Here is a 20,313-nt window from a genome sequence, read left to right as displayed (position 1 = left end):
GGCAAATGTAGGCTTTGTTCACCACTCACAAGGGCCCTAAACATTTCAAATGGAGGATATGTTCACCATTCACCAGCCCCCCTAGGGCTGACGTCAGTGTTGCGTTCCGCAGTAGGGAATATGATTTTAGTGCCACTTAAAATCCTTCTTTTCCTTGAAAATCTTTGCCCAATCTGGAGACTTTTTGAGTTAATAGGGACAGGTAGGGTGTAAGCTTTCCTGTTTTGGTCAAAATTTGTTCAGTTCAGCAGTTTAGTTGGTGTAAGGACAGATTTTAATTGTTGGGTGCTACCGGCTGTATTAGGAGGGAACTGGGGTCAAAGGTTAGGTTTCTTTCATAGAGCGAGCTTTTCTCGGAGAATGAACCGAAGAATTCCAGATGTGCTTCTATCCCAAAAGCGCTTTTGGGAGAGAGTACATTTGAAATATATCCCCCCCCCCCATTCTCTTTGAATGGTTATAAACTAAACCTTCTGGTGGAGAAGAATTTTTAAGATTGAAATATGGGTTAGTGCTTTTCTAAAGCCTTCATTCAGTGTATTTCAACATGCTTTCCTATGGCCAGCCCAAACACCGATGTCTACAGTAAAGAGAAGGATTTGTCCACCACTCACAAGGCCCCTTAACTACTGCAAATGAAGGATGTGTTCACTACTCACAAGGCCCCCTAACTGCTGATGAAAGTTGATGGCTTCAGGTGTACAGAAGTAAGCGGTGTCATCTCTGGTTCCCTGCATGTGGAACCTGTACAAAGACCAATAAGACGTCCGTTTACACACAGCTACAGACTTGCATGCATGGGAGACAAGAAAAGACGCTAGCATTGGTCGCTGAGGTCACAACAGTTTCATTCCTTGTTTTCAGACATCCAGTGGTGTCATGTTGGCATAAAAGTTAGGGTGTTCGGCCCATAACCCAAATGTCTCGGGGTCCAAAACCCCTGGTATGTTCCCGATCTTGTGCCTTTAGGAAAGGCATTTTCCTCACTTCGGTTAAGCAGGTGAAAGGTGCTGGAGGGAGAGGTATGGGCTGTAACGTCTCCCATTACTATGACCTAGACTCGGTAGATAACAAGCCACTGCCACTACAGCCTCAAAAAGGCTTCAAAGAATCCAGATTGGAAGATTAACATGAAAACAGCAAGGAAATAAACTGATGTGACCTGAATCAACTTAAAGATTTAATTGATTATTCATAGTACATGAAAGTTTACGTCATGCAAGATTCAGCTGTTTATTTCTTCCATTGGACCCGATTGGAACTGAATAAGAGTGTACATGGTTAAGGCCTCAAAGATCCCTGATTGAATATGCATGGTTAACTTATCAGCAGACATAAAAGCCCCCCTAGCTGCCTGTGAAAGTTGAGTGCTTCGCCCATGTAGAAGTATGGGCTGTTGTCCCACGTGCCCTGCTTATGGAACCTTCAACACAGCAGCACAGCTTATAGTAAAAGTCTTTGTACACACCAACCGTCTAAAACCTTCCTCAGGGTAATTCTGAGTGACTGGTTCACAATCCACTGCAGCATAGGTGTCGCTGCTTACAGATGGTGTCCCAAACGTACTGTATTTACATAGCTATATACATCGATAGTTGATCGGGTGTTTTCAATGCGGTCCCAAATGTGTAAGAGTGCGCCTGTAAGTAGCGATACCTATTAGCTGCTGGAGGAGTCAGAATTGCCCTGGGGAAGGTGACAGATGTTCACCGAAACACTTTAAAGAACCAGCATATTTACTGTCATGCCCAAAATTGTAGTTCTAGCTTTACATGACTTTGTGTGAAAAACACTCTGGCAGTGTAATGCTGGTATCTAACTTGGGTTCAGGTAAGTTATATGTAAAGTGTAAATGCTGTATCATTAACTAGACGTAGTCTCTCTACAACACTTAAAGTTCATGGAGAGGTAGATCTGTCTTCAGTTTAAAGAAATGTGGCTTCATGTAAGTCCTGAGCACAATGACAACTGTGTACATTGTAGGTTACTATATAGTAGATCATCTGTACTTACTGATGCTGCAGGTCTTTCTTGAAGAACCAAGATGTAACGAGGGGCCGCACCGTAGCATGGTGGTCGGAACGGACCCACAGGAACGCACAGCCACGGGGCGCGAACAGCCACTTGTTAACAGTTCCTACAAAATATTACACTTATACAGGGTGCCTACAACATAGCCAACTTGTATATTGATGATTTGAGTGTGAGGCTTAAACAATGCAAAGGTTGGTTGCTACGTGGGCGGGTCCATAACTAACCATCTTCTTTATACTGATGAACTGCGTCTTATATGTCCCAATATTGCGTCTCTTCAGAGGTTAGTAGGGGAATGCGAAGAGGTTAGTCATGAAAACGACATGTTGTATGTATTTTCCATGCGCTCGTCTGTTACTTCAGTATCCATCACAACATGTAAGACTCTATGGTGCAAATCTGAAGTATGTGACCTCATATGTTTATCATCTAAACCCTACGCCTAGTGATGACGACTGTGTACGTGCGCAGCTGAAGAGTCTGTATAGTCGTGCTAATTGTATAAATCGCAAATTCTCCCTTTGTTCTCCTGCAGTTAACAAAAACGTGTTTATGACGTATTGCGGCCAAATATTGGGCGCGCAATTATCGAACTCTGTCAGTGCTGGTGTCATTTCTAAGTGCCGGGTTGCATACAATAACTGATTCAGGATTATGATGAATTTGCCACGACGGTGTAGCGCCAGTACAATGTTTGTGTACCATTCGACTGACACTTTTGAATCAAGGCGAAGGAGGATATGTTTTCTTTCCTACAAAGATTAAATGTCCTCCCATAATTCTATAGTCAAACACTTGCTGACTTCAGACATGTGCTATAGAAACACTTTTTTCCGCAACTGCTTTGGCCTACTGTACATGTATGTATGCGTGATCCTTTGTGTACCTACAGGGTCCCTACAAAATACAAACGCTTACACACTGGGTTCATTCAACATACAAAAACTATACAGGGTCCTTACAAGATACAAACACTTGTACCTGAGGGTCCCTACAATATACAGACACTTATACAAGGTCCCTACAACATACAGACACGTGTACAGGGTCCCTATAACACACAAACACTTCAGGTTCCAGACAACATACAACCACTTGTACAGGATCCCTACAACATGCAAACACTTAACGTATGTACAGAATCCCTACAACATACAAATAGCCGCTTCAACAGGGTTCTAGCAAGGTCCTCAAGTCAATCTATCTCACACGTATAAAACAAGGCAAACTTCAAACTTATCATTACAACTGCCTAAAGTCAGAATTGAATAAAAAAATACTTACAGTGGTACATTTGCATGGAACAAGTTGCCCCCTACGGTTAAAGTGGCCACTTCTGGCCTGTCGTTCAAGAAACTGTTAAAACATCACTGCTGACCTCTGACCTCCTGACCCAGACTGCCATATGAACTGTGATGATTTACGATTCTGATTGGTGCTTATTACCTCCGTGAATATTTTCACTAGCGTTTGTATGTTTGTGAACAAGATAACTCAAGAACACTGGTGAGTGGATTGGTTTCATACTTGGTCTGTTGGTAGGGTGTGACGAAAGCTGGCAATGATTAGATTTTGGGGCCTCTAGCGGCTTTCCTTGGTACTGCAGCGCAATTCCCGGTTTTTCTATCTCGTGTTCTGAACAAGCTATGGTCACAATTTTGTAGTGCTGGATAGTTCTTGTGCTCAGGAAGAAGTGACATAAGTCTGGGTCCCCTAGCGTCTAGGTTTGGAATAGTAGGGGCATTTTTGTCAAAAACTTCTGAAGTGGATAACTCAAGAAGGGGACAACGGATTTTCATGTTTTTTATATGTACCTTAGACAATGTTGTACACTATGAAATTTTCATTAGGCAAAATAGGAGCACATTTGCATAATTAATGAGCACAATCGATCATAGCAGTTTTTTCAATGTATCTCTTGTTCCGGGCATGATATGGTGTTGACATTTGGACGGTAGATGCCTTTCAGGTATATAAGCACTGAGTGCGTTCAACCCTGTATACTCATGACAGAAATAAATAAATAAACCTGCCCAGGGGAGACGTACTTGCCCAGGTGAGACTTACCTGTATAATAATCTGCCCCTAGTTCCTCCAGCTGTAGCTCCTGTTGGCCAGGTGAGTGCGCTCCGTCCAGCATCACCTGCACACCTTTCAGGTGGCACAAGGACACCAGCGCCGCTACAGGCATGGCTATGGCCGTGGGGCTGGTGATGGTGTCTACACAGGGAAATTACAAATTGTGAGCTTATAGTTTTCTTCGTTTCTTTTCCTTATCATTTCACTGTGTATCAAATACTGCATGTTCCTCACCAGACTACAAAAGCTAGTTCAAGGTGATGTTCTAGCTGATCGGTTCTTCCTCACCTATAAAGCTATGCTACGTAGTTTTATCTCAGTGTCCCCTAGAGTTAGACCCGCCTGTCTGTAAACAACAACTTCCAACTTCCAGTAGGCACATTTGGGGGTAGTGAGTTCATCACACTCCAGGGTGACTACAGGGGAGAACAATGAAGATCTACTTCTTTGAAAACACTCGATTTTTTTCACTTCAGAATAGGATACAATCATGCAATTAGTCTATTTTGTAGGGTATCAATAAGCTGAGGTTATATTTCCTTCAAAACTACAAGAAATCTTGCAAAGATTACATTTTACTAAGCAGGTTATAACCTCCTTGATTTTACAAAAATTATGGTGAAATTGTCATCAGGCACCCCACTGTGCAGTCAGGCACACAAGAATGTGATAAGCCAGATGTGGGGTGTTTCCCTGGGAAGAAAGGAGGTCCATGTAGAAAGATCACAGGTTGTAGACATGTTGTATGATGCACTGATGTTGTAACTTCTCTCACTGAGCCTTGGTATTCAATGCTAAAGGGTAGATTTAGCTTACTATGTAAACAAATGGCAGGAAAATCTTCTTCTTGTCTTGTCCAAATATTACGTAGCATGGCTTAAAGGTATCTTTTTTACCTATATTAGCTAGTTTGATGTTGGGATGTTTCTCACCTCTAACAGCTAGTTTGATGGAGGGACGTTTCTCACCTTTAACAGCTAGTTTGATGTAGGGATGTTCCTCACCTATAACAGCTAGTTTGATGTTTGTTTCTTACCGGTATACCTATAACAGCTAGTTTGATGTAGGGACGTTTTTCACCTATAACAGCTAGTTTGATGTTGAGATGTTTCTCACCTATAAGAGCTAGTTTGATATTTGTTTCTCACCTCTAACAGCTAGTTTGATATTTGTTTCTCACCTCTAACAGCTAGTTTGATATTAGTTTCTCACCTCTAACAGCTAGTTTGATGTTGGGATGTTTCTCACCTATAACGGCTAGTTTTTTGTTGAGATGTTTCTCACCTCTAACAGCTAATTTGATGTTGGGATGTTTCTCACCTATATAACAGCTAGTTTGATGTTGGGATGTTTCTCACCTCTAACAGGTAGTTTGATGTTGGGATGTTTCTCACCTATAAGAGCTAGTTTGATATTTGTTTCTCACCTATAACAGCTAGTTTGATATTTGTTTCTCACCTCTAACAGCTAGTTTGATATTAGTTTCTCACCTCTAACAGCTAGTTTGATGTTGGGATGTTTCTCACCTATAACGGCTAGTTATTTGTTGGGATGTTTCTCACCTCTAACAGCTAATTTGATGTTGGGATGTGTCTCACCTATATAACAGCTAGTTTGATGTTGGGATGTTTCTCACCTCTAACAGGTAGTTTGATGTTGGCATGTTTCTCACCTATAACAGCTAGTTTGATGTTGAGATGTTTCTCACCTATAAGAGCTAGTTTGATATTTGTTTCTCACCTCTAACAGCTAGTTTGATATTAGTTTCTCACCTCTAACAGCTAGTTTGATGTTGGGATGTTTCTCACCTATAACAGCTAGTTTGATGTTGGGATGTTTCTCACCTATATAACAGGTAGTTAGATGTTGGGATGTTTCTCACCTCTAACAGCTAGTTTGATGTTGGGATGTTTCTCACCTCTAACAGCTAGTTTGATGTTGGGATGTTTCTCGTCTATATAACAGGTAGTTTGATGTTGGGATGTTTCTCACCTATAAGAGCTAGTTTGATATTTGTTTCTCACCTCTAACAGCTAGTTTGATATTAGTTTCTCACCTCTAACAGCTAGTTTGATGTTGGGATGTTTCTCACCTATAACAGCTAGTTTGATGTTGGGATGTTTCTCACCTATATAACAGGTAGTTAGATGTTGGGATGTTTCTCACCTCTAACAGCTAGTTTGATGTTGGGATGTTTCTCACCTCTAACAGCTAGTTTGATGTTGGGATGTTTCTCGTCTATATAACAGGTAGTTTGATGTTGGGATGTTTCTCACCTATAACAGCTAGTTGATGTTGGGATGTTTCTCACCTATATAACAGGTAGTTATATGTTGGGATGTTCCTCACCTCTAACAGCTAGTTTGATGTTGGGATGTTTCTCACCTCTAACAGCTAATTTGATGTTGGGATGTTTCTCACCTATATAACAGCTAGTTTGATGTTGGGATGTTTCTCACCTCTAACAGCTAGTTTGATGTTGGGATGTTTCTCACCTCTAACAGCTAGTTTGATGTTGGGATGTTTCTCACCTATAACAGCTAGTTTGATGTCGGGATGTTTCTCACCTATATAACAGGTAGTTTGATGTCGGGATGTTTCTCACCTATAACAGCTAGTTTGATGTCGGGATGTTTCTCACCTATAAAACAGGTAGTTAGATGTTGGGATGTTTCTCACCTATAACAGCTAGTTTGATGTTGGGATGTTTCTCACCTCTAACAGCTAGTTTGATGTTGGGATGTTTCTCACCTCTAACAGCTAGTTTGATGTTGGGATGTTTCTCACCTCTAACAGCTAGTTTGATGTTGGGATGTTTTTCACCTCTAACAGCTAGTTTGATGTTGGGATGTTTCTCACCTCTAACAGCTAGTTTGATGTTGGGATGTTTCTCGTCTATATAACAGGTAGTTTGATGTTGGGATGTTTCTCACCTATAAGAGCTAGTTTGATATTTGTTTCTCACCTCTAACAGCTAGTTTGATATTAGTTTCTCACCTCTAACAGCTAGTTTGATGTTGGGATGTTTCTCACCTATAACAGCTAGTTTGATGTTGGGATGTTTCTCACCTATATAACAGGTAGTTAGATGTTGGGATGTTTCTCACCTCTAACAGCTAGTTTGATGTTGGGATGTTTCTCACCTCTAACAGCTAGTTTGATGTTGGGATGTTTCTCGTCTATATAACAGGTAGTTTGATGTTGGGATGTTTCTCACCTATAACAGCTAGTTTGATGTTGAGATGTTTCTCACCTATAAGAGCTAGTTTGATATTTGTTTCTCACCTCTAACAGCTAGTTTGATATTTGTTTCTCACCTCTAACAGCTAGTTTGATATTAGTTTCTCACCTCTAACAGCTAGTTTGATGTTGGGATGTTTCTCACCTCTAACAGCTAGTTTGATGTTGGGATGTTTCTCACCTCTAACAGCTAGTTTGATGTTGGGATGTTTCTCACCTCTAACAGCTAGTTTGATGTTGGGATGTTTCTCACCTATATAACAGCTAGTTTGATGTTGGGATGTTTCTCACCTATAACAGCTAGTTTGATGTTGGGATGTTTCTCACCTATAAGAGCTAGTTTGATATTTGTTTCTCACCTCTAACAGCTAGTTTGATATTAGTTTCTCACCTCTAACAGCTAGTTTGATGTTGGGATGTTTCTCACCTCTAACAGCTAGTTCGATGTTGGGATGTTTCTCACCTCTAACACCTAGTTTGATGTTGGGATGTTTCTCACCCATAACAGCTAGATTGATGTTGGGATGTTTCTCACCCATATAACACGTAGTTTGATGTTGGGATGTTTCTCACCTATAACAGCTAGTTTGATGTTGGGATGTTTCTCACCTATATAACAGGTACTTAGATGTTGGGATGTTTCTCACCTCTAACAGCTAGTTTGATGTTGGGATGTTTCTCACCTCTAACAGCTAGTTTGATGTTGGGATGTTTCTCACCTATATAACAGGTAGTTTGATGTTGGGATGTTTCTCACCTATAACAGCTAGTTTGATGTTGGGATGTTTCTCACCTATAACAGCTAGTTTGATGTTGGGATGTTTCTCACCTCTAACAGCTAGTTTGATGTCGGGATGTTTCTCACCTCTAACAGCTAGTTTGATGTTGGGATGTTTCTCACCTCTAACAGCTAGTTTGATGTTGGGATGTTTCTCACCTATAACAGCTAGTTTGATGTTGGGATGTTTCTCACCTATATAACAGGTATTTTGATGTTGTGATGTTCTCACCTCTAACAGTGAGTTTGATGTTGGGATGTTCTCACCTAAAACAGCTAGTTTGATGTTGGGATGTTTGTCACCTATAACAGCTAGTTTGATGTTGGGATGTTCTCACCTATATAACAGGTAGTATATGTTGGGATGTCCTCACCTCTAACAGCTAGTTTGATGTTGGGATGTTCTCACCTCTAACAGCTAATTTGATGTTGGGATGTTTCTCACCTATATAACAGCTAGTTTGATGTTGGGATGTTTCTCACCTCTAACAGCTAGTTTGATGTTGGGATGTTTCTCACCTCTAACAGCTAGTTTGATGTTGGGATGTTTCTCACCTATAACAGCTAGTTTGATGTTGGGATGTTTCTCACCTATATAACAGGTAGTTTGATGTTGGGATGTTTCTCACCTATAACAGCTAGTTTGATGTTGGGATGTTTCTCACCTATAACAGCTAGTTTGATGTTGGGATGTTTCTCACCTATAACAGCTAGTTTGATGTTGGGATGTTTCTCCAGGGAGTCCCTGTACAGCTGCACTATCTGCTCAGCACTGGTGACGGGGAGAGGAATCTCCAGCGCCACACACTCTGCACCTGGGTAGGGAGTCAGCAATCTATGAGTCAATGCATGGGGCATACGACATGGCCCCCTTTGGTCAGTGAATCGTAATATGCCTGGACCATTTCTGCAATAAAAAAAAATACTGTGACACTAGAACCGGAAACTCATTACCGTGGGTCTGACTGTGGGACTAGAACCATGGAGTCTCTAACCTGGAGCGTAGGTCTGGACTGTGGGACTAGAACCAGGGAGTCTCTAACCTGGAGCGTAGGTCTGGACTGTGGGACTAGAACCAGGGAGTCTCTAACCTGGAGCGTAGGTCTGGACTGTGGGACTAGAACCAGGGATTCTCTAACCTGGAGCGTAGGTCTGGACTGTGGGACTAGAACCAGGGAGTCACTAACGTAGGTCTGGACTGTAAGACTAGAACCAGGAAGTCACTAACCTGGAGCGTAGGTCTGAGCTGTGGGACTAGAACCAGGGAGTCTCTAACATAGGTCTGAACTTTGAGAATAGAACCAAAGAGTCACTTATGTAGGGCTGAACTGTGGGACTAGAACCAGGGAGTCTAACCTGGAGCGTAGGTCTGGACTGTGGGACTAGAACCAGGGAGTCTCTAGTATAGGTCTGAATTGTCAGACTAAAACCAGGGAATCACTAGTGTAGATCTGAGCCGTGGGACTAGAACCAGGGAGTCTCTACACCTGAAGCGTAGGTCTGAACTGTGGGACTAGAACCAGGGAGTCACTAACCTGGAGCGTAGGTCTGGACCGTGGGACTAGAACCAGGGAGTCACTAACGTAGGTCTGGACTGTGGGACTAGAACCAGGGAGTCTCTAACCTGGAGCATGGGTCTGGACTGTGGGACTAGAACCAGGGAGTCTCTAACATAGGTCAGAACTTTGAGAATAGAACCAAAGAGTCACTTATGTAGGGCTGAACTGTGGGACTAGAACCAGGGAGTCTAACCTGGAGCGTAGGTATGGACTGTGGGACTAGAACCAGGGAGTCTCTAGTATAGGTCTGAATTGTCAGACTAAAACCAGGGAGTCACTAGTGTAGGTCTGAGCCGTGGGACTAGAACCAGGGAGTCTCTACACCTGAAGCGTAGGTCTGAACTGTGGGACTAGAACCAGCTGGGAGTCACTAACCTGGAGCGTAGGTCTGGACCGTGGGACTAGAACCAGGGAGTCACTAACGTAGGTCTGGACTGTGGGACTAGAACCAAGAAATTACTAACCTGGAGCATTAGTCTGGAATGTGGGACTAGAACCAGGGAGTCACTAACCTGGAGCGTATTTCTTGGCTGTGGGACTAGAACCAGGGAGTCTCTAACCTGTAGCGTAGGTGTGGACTGTGGGACTAAAACAAGGGAATCACTAACGTAGATCTGGGCCGTGGGACTAGAACCAGGGAATCACTAACGTAGGTCTGGGCTGTGGGACTGGAACAAGGGAATCACTAGCGTAGGTCTGGGCTGTGGGACTAGAACAAGGGAATCACTAGCGTAGGTCTGGGCTGTGGGACTGGAACAAGGGAATCACTAGCGTAGGTCTGGGCTGTGGGACTAGAACAAGGCAATCACATACCATGAGCGTAGGTCTTGATCACCTCTGCAGTGAAGCGGACTGCTCCGTAGGTCAGGTTTGAGACCAGCACAGCGTCTTCGGGCAGGAATGGGAAGGACTTAATGACGGAGTTCACAGCTAGGGGCAAAACCAACAAGAGGCAACTTATGTATACAGCTGCTTTTGAATCACACACAAACACACACACACACACAAACACACACATACACACACACTAACATACACACACACAAACACACACACAAACTCACACACATACAAACACACACTCACGCACACACTCACGAACACACTCACACACATACACACGCACACACACACAAACACACGTACACACACTCATACTTGCTTACTTGCTTAGGGCTGTCCGTCGTTGCCGACGATGACGTCACGTTCGGTTGGCCGCATGTGTTCTTTGGTGGCTGATAAGTCCGATTCTTGATTTGCACGTCCTACCGCACTCATCGCATATGTGGTTGCTGGATGCAGGTGCCGGCGACGTCTTCTTTCTTCGTACTGCTGGTTGAAGCTGGCGGTGAATCTTGCAACACCCGCAGTACACTCTTGTCTCCATCTGTTTCTGTCAGCTGCAGAGGTCTCGAGACCCTGCGGAGGTATTCCACACTTCTTGAGGTTTGCTTTCAGGTTGTCCTTGAAGCGTTTTTGCTGTCCCCCTACCGTTCGTTTACCCTTGGTGAGTTCCCCATACAGCATGTGTCTCGGTAGGCGGTTGCCAGGCATGCGTATGACGTGGCCGGCCCACCTGAGTTGCCTCTGGAGGAGCAGTGTTTCCAGTGGTTCGATGTCAGCCCTGCGACGAATCTCGGCATGTGGGACCCTGTGCCACCACTTAAGTCCTTGCAGACATCTTTGCAGACATCTCGTGTGGAACTGCTCGAGCATGCGACTGTGCCGTCTGTATGGTGTCCAGGCCTCACTACCGTACAAGAGGATAGACAGACAGATGGCTTTGTACACTGCCACTTTGGTTTTAATTGTGAGGTCCTTGTTGAGAAATACCCTGGATGCAAGTCTCCCAAAGGATGAAGAGGCTAGCCCGATGCGTCTCTGCACCTCATCCGTGATGTCGCCTGTGGCACCGATCCTAAGTAGGTGAATGCTGGGACACTCTTCAGTGCTGTGTCTTTGATGGAGAACGCGGCAGGCTCTGTACCAGGCCGACCCAGGTCCATGGCCTCCGTCTTACCACAGTTAATGAGAAGCCCAGCCCGTGTATAGGTATCATCCAGTGTGTTGAGGTTTCTCTGTAGTCCTGCAGCTGTTGAGCCAGTAACGGCATCATCATCAGCATATTGTAGCTCCAGTATATCCTCTTGTGTGACCCTCGTGTGAGCTTTCAGCCTGCGCAGGTTGAACAGGTTGCCGTCCACCCGGTATGTGAGAGAGATGCAGTCCTCGGGTTTTATTCGCTGCTTGGCTGCCAAAATCACTGCAGCGAGGAATAAGTTGAAGATCACTGGGGCAATGACGCATCCTTGTCTAACACCTGTGCAGACTTCGAAGGGATCGGACTTGCCCCCGCCGCCTATGACTCTCACTCTAGCTCCATCGTGCAGTGCTTTAAGGACCCTTAGGAACCTGTCGGGACAACCAAATCTCCCCAGTACCTCCCACAGCAATGGCCTGTTTACTGTATCGAAGGCCTTGGTTAGGTCTATAAAGGCCATGTAGAGATCCTGGTGTTGTTCCCTGCATTTCTCCTGAACTTGTCTAAGTACGAAGATCATGTCGACAGTGCTGCGGTCCTTTCTGAAGCCGCACTGGCTTTCTGGGAGTACCTCTTCCGCTACAGCCTTGATGAGTCTCAGGAGCATGATCCTAGAGAGCACCTTGCCCGCACTTGACAGGAGTGAGATGCCACGACTGTTGCTACAGGATGCCCTATCTCCCTTCTTCTTGTAGATGCTGACAATGTCTGCATCTTTCCATTGCTGAGGGACACAGCCTGAGTTCCAGCAAGCCACCACGAAGGAGTGTAGACAGAGGGCAACTGCCTCACCACAAGTTACACAGGCTGGAGAAATACCAATTCCACTTACGATTACACACACACGCGTGCGCACTCACACACACAAACACACATTAAGGACTCACGTTCTGTATGAATCACCAGTAGTGGGGTTCTGTATGATTCACCAGTAAGGGGGGGGGGGGTTCTGTAGGACTCACCAGTAGTGGGGTTCTGTAGGACTCACCAGTAGTGTGGTTCTGTAGGACTCACCAGTAGTGGGGTTCTGTAGGATTCTGTAGGACTCACCAGTAGTGGGGTTCTGTAGGTCTCACCAGTAGTGGGGCTCTGTAGAACTCATCAGTAGTGGGGTTCTGTAGGACTCACCAGTAGTGGGGTGTCTGTAGGATTCACCAGTAGGGGGGTTCTGTAGGTCTCACCAGTAGTGGGGCTTTGTAGGACTCACCAGTAGTGGGGTTCTGTAGGACTCACCAGTAGTGGGGTTCTGTAGGATTCACCAGTAGAGGGGTTCTGTAGGACTCACCAGTAGTGGGGTTCTGTAGGTCTCACCAGTAATGGGGTTCTGTAGAACTCATCAGTAGTGGGGTTCTGTAGGACTCACCAGTAGTGGGGTTCTGTATGATTCACCAGTAGGGGGGTTCTGTAGGACTCACAAGTAGTGGGGCTCTGTAGGACTCACCAGTAGTGGGGTTCTGTAGGACTCACCAGTAGTGGGCTTTGTAGAACTCACCAGTAGTGGGATTCTGTAAAACTCACCAGTAGTGGGGTTCTGTCGGACTCACCAGTAGTGGGGTTCTGTAGGACTCACCAGTAGTGGGGTTCTGTAGGACTCACCAGTAGTGGGGTTCTGTATGATTCACCAGTAGGGGGGGGGGGGGTTCTGTAGGACTCACCAGGGGGGGGGTTCTGTAGGACTCACCAGTAGTGGGGTTCTGTAGGACTCACCAGTAGTGGGGTTCTGTAGGACTCACCAGTAGTGGGGTTCTGTAGGACTTACCAGTAGTGGGGTTCTGTATGAACATGAGGTTCTCCTTCTGGGCTCCCACAAACTCAGCCAGAGCAGACACAGACTCTTGGAAGAGCCGAGGGGTGGTTTCCCTGAACCAGCGGTCCGGGGTCTGCTCTGTCTCCAGCTGGAGGCTGGGCAGGAAAACAGGGCTGTTAGAGCACCAGACTAGGCAAAATATATATAGTAGAATGGACGCATTCCTCATGCTTTTGCAGTGCAGTCATGCCTTAGTAAGACATTCGGAGCGGGAGTTTATGTTTAGAACTTTTGTTCAGTCAGTCACCCAGACTAGTTTTGTTGTTTACAACTTCTTTAGTAGCTTAGGCATTACTTAAAATGAAGCTCGCACTTTTGGGTGACGGGCTGAGTAAAGTTCTCAACGGGAACTATGCGACTCCAGATGTTTTTAAAAGCGACTGCGGTGCGACAGATATCTGTAGCTTCAGGAATAAGAACAAACCTATTCATACATCACAGTATTAAAAAGGAATCTTCTTTGACAGTTGGAACAGATATCAAGAAGAGACTTTGTTTGGTTTTGACGTACCTTTGCTGTTTCTCCATCACTTTGCGAGGAACTGCCCCAAATGACCCGTGGTTACACATGGCCGTGCCGGCCTCAAAAAGGTAGTGGTTTTCCCGGACCGTCACTCCAAACTCCATGTCTGGTGTCAGGGCTAGCCTGGGCTGGTCAGGGCTTCTGGATACAACATGAAAAAGCTGTGATCAGTATGGTTGGGGGGAGTGTCTGTAGTTACATCAGGTCTTCCCTGACCTTCACCCCAAACTCCATGTCTGGTGTAGCCTCAGCTAGTCAGGGCTTATCATGGATATAACATGAAAAAGCTGTGATCAGTAGGGCGGCAGCCATTTTGAGAAGGACGAAGAGCTCAGCAAAGAAGTATCAAACTTTGTACAGGTGCCGTCTGTGGCACAGAGACGGAAGTCACAATTGGTCTCAAGCCATATCGTAACTAACAAAGTTATGACCAAGCAAGCTCTTTTTGTACGTTCTCTAGGACCCCAGATTGGGCACTAGTGATACCAGGGTGCCATATAGGGCACGCATATTCTAATATTTGCCGTATAAAGCCACAGAAAACTAGCGTTAAGACGGTAATGTCAAGACCATGTCTCTTTAAATATTACGCGCAACAGGTGCAGTCGTCGTGTTGACATTGGCTTCTGTCCAATGAACGAGATTATCCACGTCAGTTTGCACCGTGGAGTCATGTGTAACGTGCCTTGCCCCCGACAACGACATGCCATCAACATACTTCCAAGTTTCGGCTGAGTCTTCACTCACTGGCGACGCGTCATTCATGAGCGCGAGAAACACAAGGGGACCTAACTTGGTTCCTTGCGGTGCGTAAGAGTTTCCCAGTCAGACATGACTTGCCGATACTTTACGCGCTGTTGACGACTCGATAGAAAGGCGCATACCCAGAGAATGATGGAACGTCTGACGAAAGAGTTTAGAGACTGCAGTCAGGTGGTGCATACGATCGAAGGCGCGTGTGAAGTGAGTCAGGACGAGGGTGTTACAGAAGCCAGGCTTACCTGTTGTACTTGCCAAGTGATGCATAAAGCTGGTTAGATAATTCGTGGTGGATTTGCCCTTGAGCGATCCAGAATGGCAGGGGACTATAGCTGGTAGTATGTCGCTTGACAAAACCCTCACAAACCTTGGCAATATGGGTGTCAGGGATATCGGGTGGAGCCTTTCAAGACGTGCTGTTTTCTCGTTCGGAACAGGTAAGACCTCAGCCATCTTCCATCGTTCTACTATGAACGTTATTCGCCACTAAAGACTGACTGCGGAGACTCCATGGCCCAAATACTGAGCCTAATAATATATACAACTGATCAACGACCTCCCCGCGCATAGTGACTGACGTTAACGTTACATCCATATTTAACGTTATGTGACTTTATAACCATATGGGAATAGAGGCGCTCCTTACCTATAACCTTAGCTTTACCCTTGCAGTAAGTTGTGCCGTCACCACCACTTCTGTACCCCGGCCTCGCCAGTAACCTTTGAACTGGGCGGGGCCTGGTAAAAGCCTCAAAGCAGATGTTATGAGGGACCGGTTCAACTAGTAAGGATCAACTATTTGATTAAAAAAACGCATAATTTCTCCATAACGTTTTGTTCAAATACACTTTTGTTGGTGACTCTTTTTGTGATTTTTTTTCCATATATATAGTTTCATTAATCTATGTGGGACCATTTGACATGATTAGGTTTGAATATCTTCAAGTCATTATCATAATTTATGCAAAAGATCATAAGGACCACATTTTGCACTAACCGCATTCAGACCGGGGAGGTTTTTGATGTCCATATTATCTTAAATGCCGCATATCTCTTGAATGGCTTGCTCTAGGGCCACCAAACTTGGAATCTTTTTTAAAAATGTTGATAGCAAACATTTTAACTGAATAAAGAAAGTTCGCCATTTTTCATGATGCCATAGAAACGGAATTCGGACAGGCATATCATTAACAAAATTTGCTAATTTAGGTTTAAACAATAATGTTTTATTGTTTTCTTGGCAAACAACACTTGTATATGACAGCTCATTAACGGTGTACACACCAATTCTTCGGCGACAGGGGACCGATGTAGTCCCTATTTATTTTGGAGTAAGGGTTTTTTCGAGGGTTTTGTGTGCCCAGTGGTTTAGTGTAGGAGACTTGTGGTGGATATAGCTCGCTGTTTTCATGAAGTGCGAATCCTATAGCTTCATTTTGGTTAGGTTTGGCCGGCGAATCTTGGCTTCCTGGTATGGCTCCGAGGCCGCAAACTGTGATGCGCCCGGAGCTGCTTGGCCGATGACGTCACAACTCGGCGCGTCCGACATGCGTCAGGAGATCCGTTATCGTAAGAATCCCAGTGTTACGATTATTTTCTTAATCAGATATATTGCTCAGTATAATACATGTTAACTTCCTACAAAGTGTCGTTTCCAACTATAATTTCCTTCGTGGTGTGCGGCGCCGTTGAAAAAAGTCTCTTAACCCTATTCAGACCGGGCTTTTTTGGTCATCCCTGGACCGGGGGGGGGCTTTTGAGGCCCTCCACTTCTAAGTCCTATAACTCTAAAACGACGTGCCGTAGGGCCACCAAATTTTCAGGACATGATTTCGACATAATATCTGACAAGTATGTGATGTTTGACGTTACGTTGACGTAAGATGACGTAATTATGACGTCATCAAGTTGATTACATTGGCCAAACCCATGAAAAATGGGTATTCCCAGAAAACTTCAAGTTATGCTACAAAAATGTAACAACAAGTGCAGATAACAGAATAGTAATGTTAATTATGACTTGCGTTGCCAATAGCAACATCAATGACGTCAATATGACGTCATAAAATGACGTCATGCACATCTAAGATACGAGTTGGGCTCCGCCATATTATACCCACCACCTTGAATTTTTAAAAATACTTTTTTTTGCAACAAATAATCACAAAGGGCAATGGAAATAGACTAAATTCATTCATTTAGATGGTTTTTGATGAAAAAATACCAGGTAGTTACAAATTTTAAGGGATAATTAGCTTGTTATTCTTGATCTGGCCATTCGGTCCGCCATCTTGGATTTTGGGCTGATGACGTCATCAAATTAGCATAATTTATGCATATATAATTATGAAAGATATGCTGAATAATATAAGATTTTATTTATGTAACAAAATCGCAGTAATATGGCAAATAAATGTGAAAAATACATAGTTAGAGCCAAAAATAGTGATTTTTGGCAAAACTGCCTGTCAACAAACGGTTGCCATGGCAACAAGAAAAAATGGAAAATTTGTCAAACTTCGCGAAATTGTTGCCAACAATATTTTAGGAAAACTCATCAAATTTGGTGGCTCTAGCGTAAGCCGTTCTGGCGTTATAGGACATCGAAGTTAGCGCGGGCCTCAAAAGCCCCCCCCCGGTCTGAATAGGGTTAACTATAGGTTTCAATGGGAGAAAGAAACTGGGGTGTGCACCGTTAAAATGAGCTGTGCTAGAGTAAATAATCACGTTAGGACCGCGGAAATGTTGTTTTCCCTATGGAATCGGGTACCCTAAATACAATCCAGTTGAAAAAAAATCGAAATTCACATGTTTTAAAATTTCGCGTTTTAGGCCGCCCCCCTCCCACCCCTGGCTAGGCATGACCTCCATTCCAAGTTCGGCAATTGTCTATAGGTCACGTGATATGCATATCGATGACGTCATGTTCTTGTGGTACATTTTCTTATATAAGATCAATAAAATCTGACACGATTAATTCAATTTGAACTCCAACCTAGCGGCCGCAAATGTGTTTAGAGCCCTCGGAACAGGTTTAATTGGGAAGGGTAGAATAGTTTCATATCTAACGTCTAGACCCCATATACATGGTACTGAGTCTGAATTTGATGAATGAGGAACTTGATTTCGAACGGCCGAGTGGCGCGTTGGTACACCCGATCCCTCGATCTCGGAAGTTAAGCAACGCGCGGTCCGGATGGTACTTGGATGGGAGTCTCCCAACCAAAGACGTCCGGATTGCTTTAGCCTCACGAAGCTTTCCACGAAATCGTCTTCCGGGAGGGACGTAAAACGGGGGTCCCGTGCTCGAGGAGGTGCCTCGACCACTTAAACAGCCTCGTCACCCACACTTTGAGTACCTACTGGCTGCAAAATACACACGATATTATATTATATTATATGGTGCTAGCCTCTTTTGGTGATGATACAGCTGTTATCAATTTTGGCGGAAACAACCAATTTCCACATTTCGCTCTGCCGATGACGAGAGGGGCAGACAGAAGTTCCAAAACAGCCACGGTTTTCAAGCCGCCATGGCCTTCTACAGGTCCAGGCTGACAGAGACGTACTCAACGCATCTCAACATATTCTCATGGAGAAGAGCAGAGATGTGGGGGACTGACGCGAGTGGAAGGGAAACGTTAACAAAGATGGGTACGGGGATTACACTACTCGGAACCCAACGAACGGAACTAGGTACACCTTGACAGTGCACAGGCTTGCCTACGTTCTGTATACGGACTGGCAGGCTAGCGTTACAGAGGAATATCCATGTCAGCCATAGATACAGTAATAAGCTCTGCCTACGTGTGGATCATCTGTCATACGAGCCAGCTTGCATCAATGCACAAAGAACCAACTGCCAGGCACATACACACACGCACACATACACGAACTCATAACTCAGTAAATACACGGACAAGTATGTGTGGTACACGTATTGTACAGAGCGTCTTTATTTCAGAGGGGGAATAAAGATGGAGGCCACCATGTGTCCCACATTTAAAAGGCCCGATTGCCGTCTCTTCTCATCATTCATCTTTCACCACGTCAGTTTTGAATGCCGTCTGGCTACACATCATATGTCGTCGAGACCGTCTCAGTCTCTGTGCCGCTAGCTCCTTCCTTCTTTTTATCTATGCTTGCGTCTTTATTCGTTGTCTGTGATACTTGGCTCTCCGGTCTAGAGCTAACAGCGTTAGGCAAGCTGTGCCGCCCGAGAGAAAACCTGAGCCGGCGGCCCGGTTCAGACGGCAAAGCGACTCACCGAGGCCGCCGACTGCGGCTGAGTGGGCGGCACTGCCTGCACGCATGTGGCCTGAGGTTTCGGAAGGTATTGTTTTTTGGGAGTGACTTCTGTGTGCGTCTGTGTTGTGCCTCAACTGGGTTTGTAGAAAGGATGTATCTTTGTTTCCAGACCATGTCACTCGACAGTTTATAATCTATTACGGTCTGCACTTGTGTTTGATTCTCATCGGTTGGAATTATGTGTTTGCCCCTTTGCAAGTATGTCGGTTCTTGTTCGTGTTCACGATCGGTGCGGCAGTTGAATGATGATAATTTACAATTTGAATGATTACCCGCAAAACAGGACAGTATGTTGTATTTGGCTGCCTGTGCGCCATTTAGAAAGTTGTTGTCGTCAGTTGGGAATCTTTCCCTGGCCCTGCGCATCTCTTCTGCACAACGCTTTGAGAGCGCTTTTCCTAAGCAAGAGGTGAACCATATTCTTTGTTTTGGGGTACTTTTTTGGTGGGCTTATCTCTCCCCCACTACCTGGTCACTTAATCTTAATTTGAATACTTTTCTCTTTTGTCCCCTAGATACATGAACATGGCAGTCTAATTTTTCGATGTTGACATCATTAGCTATCTCTTTTCCTGCCTCGCGTACCCCGTCCATAATATGCGAGTCGTTATCACACACGATCTTGTTCGGTGACACGGGGTTCTTTTTTTGCATTTCAGTGACAGCCCATTTAGCCAATACTTTTTCTGCATTTCCAATCTGTTCTGCCAGGGGGAAGTTGGCCGTGCATGACGGTCTGTGCTTCCCCCTGTAGCCACAAAGTTTGTTAGCAAAACTATACCCAATCATCATGTTCTCCCCTGCCACTGTTTCCACCACTGGAATGGTGGCCTGAGTTGAGTTTTGTGTCTACGAATGATATGCCGAATTATTGTACGCCCCGTCCATGGCGGCTATGGTCAGGGCAGGCTCCACCAGGGGTGCCAAAGTAACCATACGATCCTTACGGAAAACATACGATCCTTACGGAAAACATACGATGCACTACTAGGAAACATACGATCCTTACGGAAATCATACGATCCACTACTAGAAACATACGTTCCTTACGGGAAACATACGATCCTTACTAATCTTTTGGACCAACGCATGGGTCACGTTACACAAGCGGCAGATTCGCAATGACGGCCTCGGGATTGCTCATTATTCGTTACGATATCTTTGCGCACGGGCTTATCACATCCT

General features: G+C 44.8%; 1 protein-coding gene across 2 annotated transcripts in view; it reads right to left on the bottom strand.

The window, feature by feature from the left end:
- LOC118418403 (probable L-cysteine desulfhydrase, chloroplastic) overlaps window positions 1-20,313 on the bottom strand; it is a 37,608-nt gene that overhangs the window by 3,474 nt on the left and 13,821 nt on the right. The window contains exons 1-8 of one of the 2 annotated variants that reach the window (XM_035824286.1): window positions 15,467-15,552; window positions 14,050-14,202; window positions 13,491-13,633; window positions 10,504-10,620; window positions 8,833-8,946; window positions 4,102-4,254; window positions 2,014-2,137; window positions 660-744 (exon numbers count right to left, since the gene is read on the bottom strand). In XM_035824286.1, coding sequence (XP_035680179.1) covers window positions 660-744; window positions 2,014-2,137; window positions 4,102-4,254; window positions 8,833-8,946; window positions 10,504-10,620; window positions 13,491-13,633; window positions 14,050-14,165 — 852 coding nt within the window. In that variant the 5' untranslated portion in view covers window positions 14,166-14,202; window positions 15,467-15,552. Of the gene's footprint in view, window positions 1-659; window positions 745-2,013; window positions 2,138-4,101; window positions 4,255-8,832; window positions 8,947-10,503; window positions 10,621-13,490; window positions 13,634-14,049; window positions 14,203-15,466; window positions 15,553-20,313 lie in introns of those variants that run through there. The other variant, XM_035824287.1, reaches the window with a different exon arrangement.

Source organism: Branchiostoma floridae, chromosome 6 (assembly GCF_000003815.2).
Source record: "Branchiostoma floridae strain S238N-H82 chromosome 6, Bfl_VNyyK, whole genome shotgun sequence".
Taxonomy (NCBI): domain Eukaryota; kingdom Metazoa; phylum Chordata; class Leptocardii; order Amphioxiformes; family Branchiostomatidae; genus Branchiostoma; species Branchiostoma floridae.
Note: the sequence above shows the minus strand (reverse complement) of the source record. Positions and strands in the feature narration are given on the sequence as shown.